Source organism: Lontra canadensis, unplaced genomic scaffold, assembly GCF_010015895.1.
Source record: "Lontra canadensis isolate GAN:19392208 unplaced genomic scaffold, GSC_riverotter_1.0 scaffold35, whole genome shotgun sequence".
In the NCBI taxonomy this organism is placed as follows: Eukaryota; Metazoa; Chordata; class Mammalia; order Carnivora; family Mustelidae; genus Lontra; species Lontra canadensis.
Window position 1 is genome coordinate 8,955,377 of NW_022631029.1, and position 12,984 is coordinate 8,968,360.

The window sequence follows — 12,984 nt, forward strand, 5'->3', positions numbered from 1 at the left end:
AGTGAGGGGGGCAAGTCCAGTGCGTTCAGCTCAGAGCCTCCCTGCACAGCCAGGAGGCTCGTTCCTTGGGCCCGGAAATTTGGCTGGCTGCTCAATCCCTCCTTCCATCTCCCTCTGTCCCCCATAAGCTCGGCACCCCGGGGTGCCATCCGCTTGGCGAAACACACAGGCCTTACTCTGGCCTCAGAGCAGGCTTTCGTCAGTAACTTCCAGAGGGCCAGGTTGGGGGATGGGAGTGGCGGGTTCTGAGCAAGGAGAGGGGACTGGGACAGTCAGGTGTGGGGCTCCTGGAAGGAGGTGACATCTCTGTTATTTATCCTGTTATAATTTCACCTAGCCTGGTTGGGACAGAGGAAGCCACCTCAGCCCGTACCTCGGCAAGTCAGGTCAAGGAGATGGAGGTCTGGGGGTGACAGGCTCAGATTCATGGGCAAGGACAGGGCCCAACTTCCCTCAAGGTCACCGGGCCTCTGCTCTGGGGCGGGTCCCCCACCCCCACCACCTGGGAGCTGGCTGTGAGCCTACCGGCCCGCCTGGGACCTGCCAGATCACGTTGAGCAACCAGTTCCTGAGAAGCGTTGAAGGCTGTTTGGTTTAAAATTAACTCCCCCGCTCCTCCCTCCCCTGCCTGTGGGCCTCTTCTGAGTTCTTGGAAGAGGCGCTCTGCTCTTTCTTCCTGGGAAGAGGCCGCAGCTGCTCTGATTCTAGTGAAAACACCTCACCCTGGGTGGGCGTGGGGGGGTTTGCCCGCACCCTGCCTTCTCTGCCCTCTGAAAGGCCCAGGGATCCTCCTGGAGCCTGGCATGCCCTGGTTCGCCCACTGAGACCCAGAGGAGAAAGGGAGTGATTGTTAAGGTTCTGACAGGGGTGCTTGTGACCCCAAGGCCCACAGTCCCCGATTAGGGACCCGCTGGCCCTGAGCGAAGCAGTAAAGGGCTAGAGAGACCCAGCCTGGGCACGTCTGGGGTAGGGAGATAACATATGCTGGCAGCAAACCCAGGACTTTGGGGTGCCTGGATGGCTCAGTTGTTTAAGTGTCTGCCTTTGGCTCAGGTCATGATCCCAGAGTCCTGGGATCGAGCCCCAAAGGGAGCCTGTGTCTCCCTTTCCCTCTGTCCATCTCCCTACTCATGCTCCCGCATCCCTCTCAGAAATAAATGAAATCTTAAAAAAACAACCCAGGACTTTGACTTCTTTGAGACACATATGGCTCAGAGATAAAAAGCAACTTGCACAGGGTCACCCAGCTTTGCTGGCCAGGCTGACAACGATGACCTTGGCAATGACACTCAGGGGCAGCCCCCACAGGCACTCACCTCAGGGCCAGAGTGCTCTCTGTGAGGAGGCCCTTGTCTCTTACCCACACTCTTCTAACTGCCCTGGGAACCCACCTTCTTTTCAATAGACCTTTGTCTTCTAGTGTCTCCTTAGGCTCCATGTCTCTGGGCTTTGGGGAAAAGGTTTCCTGAAAACCTGCTCTGCTAATAGCTCCTCCTGCTATGGCCATCTACTCGAAAGAGCTGAGAAAAACAAAGGAATGTTGGCCAAGTGGAAAGGTCAACACACACACACACACACACACACACACACACACACACACACACAGGCTCACAGTGATGTTCAGAGGTGGGACTGGTGGGGGTAGGGAACTGTGAAGTGCTCTTTGGGAGGAGGCTGAGGGCCTTTCCAGAACAAAGTTTTGGCCCAATCCAGACTACGAGGAAAAAGTCTCATCTCTGATGGAGGAGGAGCCCAGCGATGCAGAGGAAGAGCCCGGTCTGGTTCACTGATGCTGTGTGAAGGGAGAGTCCTCGGAATAGGGCTCTGCCTGGAGGGCGTTTGCTGGGCACTGGCCTCCTTCAGTGAAACCATCCCAATGTGGGTCTCGCTAGTGGGGACTGTGGTGGAACAGTCCTAGAGGACTGCCTGGAGGAGTTGTGGCAGTCCCAAGTTCCATCAGAGACCACCAGTTCTAGTGCTCTCGGCCTTGCCTGCTTCAGCCAGGCCAGCGTCATGGAAGCAACTATCTTTCCATTAAGCATAAAGCTTTGGCCACACCAAAAAGGCTCCTCCTGCTCCGGGCCCACCTCCTCTCCTCTGGCTCATAGGTGAGCATCGTGCCACTTACTCCACATTACCCCAAAGCCAGACCCAGCCATTCTCCAGCCACCTGGGGGCACGGCACTACTATTTCTGTTAGACAGATGGGGACACTAAGGCTCTGGGAAGAAGAGTCCAGGTCTGGACACGGGGAATCTGGGGAGCTATGAACTACGATCTTCAAGTTGCCGGCCAGTAGGCAGCTGACTCCAGTTCAAGAGTTCTAGGGGGAGGGGGACAAGCCCTGGAATGATCGCAGCCCTGGACTCTAACCCCACTTCCTCTCAGTGACTATGGACAAGCTACTTTGCTTCTCTAGGTTTCAGGCTTGCATCTTCGAAATGGGGTAGACGAGAGGCACCTGCCCAGCTCATCTCCATCCCCTGTGGCTCACCTCCGAGGGTGCAAACTACTGAGGGCCGGGAGAGGAACAGGCCTTGTGGGAGACCCCCCCCCCCTCCGGGTCTGGGGAAAGGGTAGAAGATGGCCTTACTGTTACTGTGAGAGAAGCTGCTAGAAGGTAGGGCTGGCCGCACCTCTACCCCCGCCCATGCAGAGACCAGAACAAAGGGTCTGTTCGCCAGGACCAGAACCCAAGTCACCGGCAACTGATACCTAAAGGTGGAGGGCTGGACACAGAGGGCAGAGCTAATGGGGGCAGGGCCCGCTTATAGCTCCAGCCCAGCTCCCCTGCAGCCCCCACAGGGACCTTGGCAGCCATCGACATCTGCCCAGACAAAAAAAGACGAAAACGGTGGCTAGGGAATAGTTACAATGACAGCCACAGCAGCTCCCTTCAGCATCACCTCACAAATCCTCTAGTGCTCCCTGTGTCCTCTCTGAGGCAGGCGCGGTCACTTTCCTCACTCCACAGCCAGGAATTTTCTCGGGGTCAGTGAGGTTGAGGGAGACTCCCCAGAACCAAGAACCAAGTTCATGGCACACAATCCAAACAGGGGTGGAGGTGGTTGGGGGGCGGTGTTGGGATAAAGCCAGGGAGTGGGGTCCTGTTGGCCAGGATTAAACCTCATCTCCTTGAGTCTCAGATGTGGGAGGCTCAGCCTGCTGCCCAGGGGTGACCACTGCCATGAGCGCTCAGGCAGTGGGTCGCACGGCCTGCCGAAGCTGGGGAGCAAGGCCCACACCATGCAGTTGGGGCAGCGAGGGCTCACTCACCACAAGAGGTTGTTGAGTTGCTGGCAAAGCCTGAACCTGCTTTATTTTTATAAAACTTGTCTAGCAGGTTGGTGTGAAGGGACTGCCCAGGCCTGCACGGGCTTCATGTCTCCTGAGGAAGACGGCCTTTGTGAAGTCTCCAGAAGCCTCCTGCTTTCTTGATCAGGACTTATTTCAAGGGCCCGCCCCTGCCTGTCCCTGTGGGCTGCTGTGCACGCTGGGAGCATTCCCGTCTGAGAGCGTGAGCTGCCCAGGTCTGTCCCCAGCCTGATCCAGACTTGGGTTCTGCCTGGGCCCAGCGAGATTTGCTCAGCTGGCCAATTAAAAGCTGAGCCTGGGTATAGGGGCACTGATGATCGGGGGGTATTAGCTTGGTGATCATGGGAGGAGCATTCCAGCAAGACCTCACTGACAAGAGAAATCTGGTTGGCCTGGTGTTATCTCTGTCCCAAAGTCATTCCAAAAAGCTATTGTGAGTCTAGGGAGAGATACCACATGGGATCATTCTCCCCATGGCCTGGTAGAGTCTTCCAGGGCCCAGCCTCAAGTCCCTGGGCCTGCTGCCTCCTCCAGGAAGTGCCCCTGACCCCCACCCCCTTTTCTGTGTCCCCTCTGCACCCTGTGGGTGCCAAAGCTCTAGCGTGCCAGCTCTGGGGAGGCAGAGCAGAACAGTGGTTATACCAACAAGGTCTCGAGAAGGATCTGAAGCCTGACTCTGACCCTTGCAAGACATGTGTCCCTGAAAAAACCCCACCTCCACTCTCTGAGTCTTACTTCTTCGGCTGTAAATGGGGACAACCTCTGCTGGTATTCGAGGCTGCAGGGAGAACTCCTGGGGCACAGACTCTGCCCAGGGTCCCCAGGTTGCCCTCCTTACCTCCTCCTGCTCCCCACTGCCACCTCTCCTGCTATGCCCTACACCCCTCAACCTCTTCTCCCGCTTCCTGTCCCCATCTGGCTGATGGGCTCACTCCTGAGAAATGACATGATGTCATAGCATTTCCCTGCTAAACTCGAAGGAGGCCCTCTGCCACCCCAGGATGTAATTCACACACTCCCTCTGCTCCAGGGCAGCCATTCTGGACTTCTTGCTCCTGATCACAGCAGGTTTGTTCCTGGGCCCTGGCACTGGCGGCTCCTTCTCCCTAAATGTCCTTTGCCTACGTTGTCTGCATAGCCAGCTCCTGCTCAAGTGTCCAGGCTCTCAGTCCCTGGAGCTCCCCCGATCCCCAATCTGTAGCAGGGTCCCCACACCCAAAGCCAGTCTCTGCCCTGCTCCCCTGTCTTGCCTTCTTTACACTCTTCAAACTTGTCCCCAGTGCCCACTTGTTTATTGTCTCTCACTCACCAGCCCAGGAGTCCCACGATGATGGGACTTGTTCCCTGCTATGTCCCCAGGGCCCAGATGGAGTCTGGCCTAGCAGGTCTTAAGCCCCAGCGGGACTTAACCGACGGCTCCTTCACTTGTCCCCGGCTGGTGCTGGCAGGGCATGGCCCCTTTCCTAGCCCAGAGTCCCCCAGCAGTGACTACACCCATGGGACGATTTTTAGCCTCTGTTAGGCTGGGTCTCTGACTTGGGTTTGGGCCCGATGACATGCCTTCCTTCTATCGTCTCTCCTCTAGGCAGGCATCACTCCCTCCCCTGATATGGAAACATGAAAAGACTGAGGCAGAAAAATAGCAGGTGAATGAAGTAGCTGGCAGCCCTCCACCACCAGGAGCTGGAGCCTGGCTTGTACTGAGGCGAAGGGGGATGGACAGGACCCTGTTGACCAGACCGTCTGGCCCAGATGACTTAGCACATAAGGACACAGGAGGGTAACACCAGTATCTAAGATCAACTTGCCTGAAGGCTGCCAACCCCAGCTGCCCATTCTTGCTGGCTCATGTAGCAGCCCCCGGGGCAGGGGGTCATTACCCTTGAGGTAAGCTCCGCTCTGTGCCTCACCTACCAGCCAGGGCCTTGCCCCCTCTGGGCCTCAGTTTTCTCATCCGTGGAGTATGGGTCTATTCAAACCTATTCCCATAGTGCAAAGGCCTCGTCCATTGCCAGCACCTGGCGGGTCCCCTGAGCCACCTCCCCTGCTGCAGACAATATGGAGTCTGTGGGCCTCCTCCTGCTATAGCAGCTTTCTGTCCAGACCATGACGTGAAGCGGGAAACACCCTGCTTTTGACCCCTCTGTGTCCACTACTCATCCATTGGGTGACTCAGACCTGGGGGTGGGGCAGACGGAGGAGTCACAAAGGGGCTGAGATCCAGGCGGGAGCAATGAGGAACAGCAGACGTCCCTGGCAGGGTCATGGTGACCTGGAGGAGGCGTGCTGTCTGGCCCTGCCGCCAACAACAGAGAGGGTGCCAGGCTGGGCACCGGGGCCCGGGCACTAGTCCCAGGGAAGTCGGCCTTCACTCACCTCTTATTCACTCCTGTCCAGTATCAGCTCTATTCTTTGCTAGAACCATCTCCATGCCCACACGTTTCTGTGCCTCCATAGTTCTGGCTTTTAGCCCTTCCTGCTTCCTCCTTGCCGTAAGTATAGCACTCCTGATACCCTTCCGCTCTCAATCTGCCAGCATTTGTCTCTTCTAATCATCTAAGTCCCAAGAAAATAGGAAGGTTAGAACGATTTCTAAAATGAGGGTCAGGAGGCTATAAATGAGTTTCAGAGCAGCTTTCCTATGAGTTGTTCAAGTGGAAGTGTGGAAAATTTCAGGACACAGTGGAATTTCAGGTACAGAAGCCTTAGAAAGTCAGGCCATCGGGTGATGGAGAGTGTTTTCATTTTAACGGCTCTTCCATCTACTTCTGGGTTATAGGGCCCTGAGAGGAGAGGGGTGCCTCTAACCCCAACTAACCTGTGTCACAGCCCTTCCAGGTCCCACCTCAGGGACTATCTTATTGGCCACTATCCCCAGCTCCACTGTTCTGCCGCACTGCACAGAATGACCCTTCCCCATGCCTCCTTGTGGTCCGGGAATAGGAGCTTCCCAGTCACGACCTGGTGCTTCTGCACTCCCTGTACCTCCTCCCTGAAATGACTGGCTCTGACTTTGCTGTTGGCCTCATCTCTGAAGACACAGCCCCTAGGAGTGGGTGACCCCGTAGCACCCATCCCCCAGCATCCTCCACGTTCGGTCTTTAATTGACATCTGTTTACACCTCTCAGGTCTGGTGCCCTTCTGCCACTCTCCCCCGCTGGCAGCGGCCTGGTCAGTGACCCTGCAGGCAGTCCAGCTGGCCTTCACCTCCTGCTTCCCATCCTCCAAGGGAAACAACAAGTAGTGAGAGAGGAAGGCTGCTCCCTGTTCTCCTCTACCCTTGAGGGGGTTCCCTAGCAGGACTGCTTAGCTACACAAGGTTGGTGGGCCCCAGCTGATCCAGATGTAAAGTGGCAGATAATAATATCATCAAAGGGGACAAACTGTATAAGAACCCAAAGAGGACCCATGCAGGGCTCCTTAAATGAAAAGTACAATTTTATTGTCAATACAGAAAAATCAGTAGAAGAAAAAAGACTACCAAACTGGGCTCTGCTTGTTATAATAATTATTTGATGAAGTCTTACAGATATGTATGCCTTTTCCTCTCACGTGCAGGTGCCTTCCCAGGCAGGAAGTGGGCCCAGCACACCCGGGGCGACCCGCGCGCTCCCGCAGGCCCGTGGCCCAGCCAGACCAGCTCTGTGCAGGTAGGGCTCTGCCCTGCAGGGGTGGGGAGAGGTGGGCTCTGCTGGGCACTGACGTCCAGGCTCCTATTTTCTTGTCCATTTATCTACCCTTCCAAAGCAGAGCTGGGGGCAGAAGAGTGGGGGACACATTCACAGGTAGGTGGGTCAGTGCCAGGATATCCAGAACTGCCTTGGGTCCAGCAACAGGTCTCAGGGTGGGGCTTTCCACAAGGAAGAACCAGAGAAGCTGGGGCAGAGCTGGGGTCTCGAGAGCACTTGGGGCTCAGGGCAGAGACGTGGGGTTGGGTCAGCTTGAGACTAACCCAAAGAGAATAAATAAATAAATACTGTATAACTTGGCAGTCCCCCAGCCTGGCCTATTCCCCCACTGGGGGGACCGTCACTGCCAGCCTCAGTTCCTCTAGCCACCATCTGCACTGAGACAGGGTGGCTGGAAGGAGGGGGCCCGCCCTACCCCTGTGGACTGAGAAACCAGGGCCGGCAAAGTCTACATAGTTCAGGAGGCCATAGCAGGCAAGTGGGGGCCTGGGCCCAGCCCACAGGATGAGACAGGTCCTGCCTGTCTCCCTCTCTTCTGACCCATGGCTCACCCCAGCCACATGGGGGTTGGGGGGGCTGACTTCTAGGTTGTGGGATGCTTTTCCAGACATCCCCCACCCCTGTAGCCTCGCTCCTGCTGACTCTTCCTGCTCCAGCTGGTCAGGTGCACACAGACACCGGGTGACCTGAGGAGGGATGACGAGAGCCCAAGTCCAGCTGGGGCTGGCGTCCCCTCCAGGGTATGGCCGGATGAGGCCCGGCAGCCATACTGGCAGGTCAGAGCTGGAAGGGGTACTGCCGGAGGTAGTCGGCCATGCGCCGGGGCAGCGGCAGGCAGTCCACGTCAGCCACCAGGCGGTTGATGACGAGGCGGCACAGGTGCTGCAGGCTGCGGGCACTGCTTCGGCGCACAAACGGTTGTACCAGCTTCAGGTGCACGGCCGTGACTGTGGGCACGGGCAGCGCCGGGTCGCCGGGCACATCCTCCTTCGGAGTAGGCGGGGCCGGCGTGGGTGCAGGGTCAGGGCTGTCGCTCCGGGGGTCGGCGGCACAGGAGGCCACATAGTGCTGCACCAGGCTGACCACGTCGGGGAAGGCCAGGATGCGTGGCCTGGACAGGCAGTTGGAGTCCAGGCGGAAGCTGGAGTCGGCGTACTCGATGCGCACATTGGTGGGGCCTCGGGTGGTTTTGACTGACAGGGTGAAGAGGTAGCTGGGGTGGGTGCTGTCGCGGACGAGGAATGTGCCTTCTGGCATCTTCTGCAGGTGTTGCCGGGCCTCGCTGGCCGTAATGGAACCCCAGTACCAGCCTAGGCAAGTGGAGAGGGGGCAGAGAGCCTGGTCAGTGGGGCATTCAGCAGGGGCGCAAAGCAGGGGAGGACTCCGCCTCCCCCTTTATGCTTCCATGGGGAGCACTGCACCTTCCCCATCAGACTCTCCAGGGCAGGGAGACTCAACAGATAGAGCTAAGCTTTCCCCACTGGACTTCCCAGAACAAGGCCTGCTTCTCTCCTCGAACTCACCAGATTCCCGGAGGTAAGAGAAGGTCTTGGCTATGCACAGCAGGTCCTCCTCTGGGTCCAGCACCTTGGGCTCACTCTTCGGCTGGGCTGGGGTCTCCTCTGCCACTTCCTCCAGAAAGGCCCCGGCAGGCAAAGGCTGCATAGCTGGTTCGGGCAGCTCCAGGGACTGGGCCCACAGGGGCCGCTGCCCGATCCGCTCCACAGCCAGCAAAGAACAAGGCCTAGAAAAGAGGGGATGGGCAGTGAGTGGAGGCCCTGTGCTCACCCTGCTTCCAGAGATCCCCTGCGCCCGGGGCCGGCTACATGACTTCTGGCCCGTCCATCTCGGTTCCCCCCTCCGCCCACTCATGGGCTCAATGATGTCAGCACACCACCTCCCAGCTGTCACCACAAAAGCCTCCTTGATGGCTTCCCCCACATGGAGATTCACTTTTGAAAGAGCCTCCTCTGCCTTCTTGCATTTATTGAACAGTAATTGCACTCTCTATTGTGCACCAACCCAAAACACAGATCATTCCTTAGAGGCATTTCTAGCTCAGAACAGGAAACTGGTGTCCCCGCCACCAGTAGGATCCAGTGTAAAGAAGCTTCACATTGGTGCCCTGTGGGCTGAGGTGGGCTGATTACACGGCACTGGTCCTGCTTGAACCATGGCCTGAACCTTCGTGGAGTGCTCCAGAGGCCCCCAAATTATGGTAGGATGCTTGACAGGAGTACCTGTCAGGGGGAACTCGGTCTAAACTGGCCAGGGCTGAGCGGTGGGAACAATCTCCCCAAACAGGTCAGACTTCCATCCCGTTTCCTCCTCCTCCCATCTGAGGGTCTGGGATGGACACTGGCCTCTAAGGGCACTAGTAAGTCCCACCTCCCACAAACATAAGCTCCCGAGAAAGGGCAAGGTAGTCATTCCACGTTCCAGATCCCACCCTGGCAAGCCAGCCCTACTAGGCTTTCTGATCTTATGCAAACCTTGCTGTTCAGCTTCTCCACCCTCTAATGAGGGGTACTCCCAGACTAGATCCTGACGGGTTTGGCTATACCGTGTTCTCTGGTGACAAGAGTTGGGCTGCCGAGCTAGTCCCAATCTGAGCAGTGGCCTTTCTCTAGGGGAAGACCACCCAGCATGGTTATCCTAGGGCTTCCTGGGAGTGAGGGGCGTGGGCCCTGGCTCCCAAGAAGAGACTGCTGGTCCTTCCTCACTCCTCATGAAATACATCCTCAGGCCTCAGTTCTGGGTCTGGTCCCCTGCTGGGCCTCAGGACACCAAGATAACAAAACCATGGGCTTTGCCTTCAAGGAGAACTTATAAACCGAAGTCATAAAAGCAAAGGGTGTCATGGGGGAGTCAAGGTCTGCCTGTTCCTGAGCTGAATCTGTCAGGCCAAAGGAAGGAGCGGAGGGAAGGTGCTCCATCCAGGTAGAGATGACAGCATGGGTAAGTGCCCGGGATTTCTTACGAGGCGGGAAGAGGTGTCGGACAGAAGCCTTGGCAGGGCGCGGACAGAGGAGTCAGATCTCACAGTGTAGGTTATCGCTGAGCGTTAGAAGATTTTTTTTCAATATTTTATTTATTTGACAGACAGAGATCACAAGTAGGCAGAAAGACAGGCAGAGAGAGAGGAAGTAGGCTCCCCGCTGAGCAGAGAGCCCCATGCGGGGCTCGATCCCAGGACCCTGAGACCATGACCTGAGCCGAAGGCAGAGGCTTAACCCACTGAGCCACCCAGGCACCCCATGTTAGAAGATTTTAACAAATCGGGAGAAGGGGTCACAAGACCCTGGCCTACCACAGTCTGCATAGTACTTGCCCACACCCACTCTGGGTACCTTATGGGAGTTCTGGAATCCTACTAGGGGAGCCAGAGGCCAAGCTCCAAGGAACCAGCTGGAGGCCTGCCTGTTGGGTCCCCCAGCTCAGCTCAGGCTAGCCACTCAGGCCAGAACCTCCAGTGGTGGCCCTGTCCTGACAGCTTAGCAGGGCACTTGTGGGTGTGGGCACCTCTAGGGTCAACATGGTTTCTGGGTGTGTGAACAGCCCTATTGGTCTCCTGGTGAATGACAAGCCCCCGGTGAGTGACTGTATCTGAGGAGGGGTGTGTCCACAGCTGTCATCGCCACGGCGGGGGTGACAGCGGGTGTGCTCTAGGTGTGGGTGGCCTGTACCTGTGTTTGCCTGTTGCGGAGCCCAGCCTGTGAGTCCTGAATGGGGACACATGCCAGTGGAGCATACTCAGCCCTGAGGGTGGGCGCCTCCAACAAAGCCAGCAGCCCAAACCTACCTGGGGAGGGCACCAGATGGGCTGTGGCTGTGGCTGTATATGTGGAGGTCTTAAAAATCTTGCTCCCTGGGGCGCCTGGGTGGCTCAGTCATTAAGAGTCTACCTTCAGCTCAGGTCATGATCCCAGGATCCCAGGGATCCCACATCAGGTTCCCTGCTCAGTGAGAAGCCTGCTTCTCCCTCTCCCACTCCCCCTGCTTGTGTTCCCGCTCTTGCTGTTTCTCTGTGTCAAATAAATAAAATCTTAAAAAAAAAAAAAAATCTTGCTCCCTGACACCAAACACTGGCCCTGTGGAGAATGTGGAACCCCAGAATTGGGGGAGGGGTCCTGAGAACAAGGGTGTGGGGGTGTTCGGGAGTCCCAAAATTCAGAGGAGGGAGATGTGGGAGACCATCAGGGAGAAGTATATAGTAGCATAGTCTTCCTAGCTCCTCCTGCTTCCCTTCTTGGAAACAGGACTGCTCAGGGCAACGGGCACTTCAGCCTTGCCCCACTTTCCACCCTTCTTCACTTGGTACTATGCCAGTTCTGATAACAACAGCCATTGGGCCACCCTGTGCTCCCTGGGTGTGGACACTCAGTCATCTCTCCTTTCTCTCCCCCTGGAGCTTTCTGAGTTCCTGTCAGATCAGTCCGGAGAGCATCAGACCTATCGGTTGAAGGGGATGCTAAGGTGGAAGGAATGTAAGAAGAACGTTCAGCTAAGGCCAAGACTCTTCTTATCAGCCCCCACCCCACCTCAGTCTTTGGGGGAAAGTTGGAGAAGGGAGGCAGGAGCCAAGTGCTCACAATGGGATCCCAGACTGGGTTGAGAGGAGGAGTGACGCAATTGTGGGGGTACCACAGTTAAATCGGGCCAAACTCAGGCTCTTCCAAGTGCTGCTGGCCAGCAGGTGCCAACCTGGGGGGAGCCATGGATCTCAGGCTGGCTTCCCAGGAAAAGCCTAGTCGCTAGCCCACGGCAGAAGGGTGGATGATGGGACAGAGCGGGGCAGGGGCTAACCCAAGGTCACCGGTAGGCCCTGCGGCCTGCAGGCTAGGGTAGAGAGCTCTGGGGCCAGAAGGGGGTCTGGGCAGGTGAGCCACGTCTTAGAGGACACGCTTCGCCGGCGTTCAACGCTCCAGCCAGAACCCAGGGTTAGGCTACCCTGTGTTCCTCCCGTCGTCAGCCGAACCCCAGTTTCACTACCCCCGGTACGAGCAGAGGTAGTGGCGGTGTTGTCACCGCTCCCTGTCGTCACCCCGAGCTCCTTCCGCACTCGGTCATCTCCGGCCCGTCCAGCCCTCTTACTGGCCGGCAGCGAGCACGAGGCGGTACTATCCCGAAAGCCCAGCGCAGAGGCCGGGCCGGGGGCGGCGAGCCGCACTTACCCCTGAACGCAGAGGACCATGTCCCGGCAGCGGCAGCGGCAGCTCCGGAGCTGGGGCTCGGCCGGACGGCGGCGACTGGAGCGAGCCAGTGGGCGAAGGGCTCCCTCGCAGGAGAGGCTCCCTCGGCGCACAGGCGGCGGGCTGAGACTGAGTGGCGACCGCGCGGGCGGGCCGGGAGGGCGCGGGGGGCGGGCCGGGAGGGCGGGGCGGGGCGAGCCGCCTAATCTTTTGTCCTCTGTGTCCCAACCCTTCCCGGAAGCGACGTCTTCCTAGAACCGCCGGCTGTGCTGCGGGGCTGGGGAGGGGTGTGGGCGGGGGCGCCGGCTCCCCAGGGCGGCGCTGAGGGCCGCTAAAGGAAACACCTTTGACAGATTTCCAAGAACTTTCCAGGAAAATGGGGCGGGGTCCCGCTCGCCGACCAATCGCAGCTCAGGGGGCGGAGCCGAGTGCCCGGGGCTGGCCAATTGCAGCTTTGGGATAGGAGGCTGAGGAACGAGCCGGGTTGAACGTGACCTAGAGAACAGCAGGGGAAGACCCGGTTGGAGAAAGCCAGGGAGGGGCAGGGGTTTTACCCACCCGAGCGCAGATTACTTTGGGCATTCCGCTTCCTTGGAGGCAGGCCCCTTTATCGCTCTGTAGAACTGGTGGCTGCGCAAGGGCAGGGTCACGGGCCTGTCCTGCCAGCTAGTGGCTCCCCCAAAGCTCTCTGGTGTGCAAGCGCCCCCTGTGGGCCGCATTTGGATACCCGGACTCTGTGTGGGGTGGTGGAGAACTCGGTGGCATGGGGTGGGATTTGGAGAAGGAC

The 12,984-nt window shown here is 57.9% G+C and overlaps 1 protein-coding gene across 1 annotated transcript; it reads right to left on the bottom strand.

Annotated features, from left to right (window-relative positions):
* Positions 1 to 6,733: 6,733 nt before the first annotated feature.
* On the bottom strand, positions 6,734 to 12,284 carry CISH (cytokine inducible SH2 containing protein). The gene is made up of 3 exons (XM_032868159.1): positions 12,180 to 12,284; positions 8,529 to 8,749; positions 6,734 to 8,315 (listed from the first exon to the last, which is right to left on the bottom strand). The coding sequence occupies exons 1-3, from the start codon at positions 12,197 to 12,199 to the stop codon at positions 7,783 to 7,785; spliced, it is 774 nt and encodes a 257-aa protein (XP_032724050.1). The 5' UTR covers positions 12,200 to 12,284; the 3' UTR covers positions 6,734 to 7,782.
* Between the last annotated feature and the right edge of the window lie 700 nt (positions 12,285 to 12,984).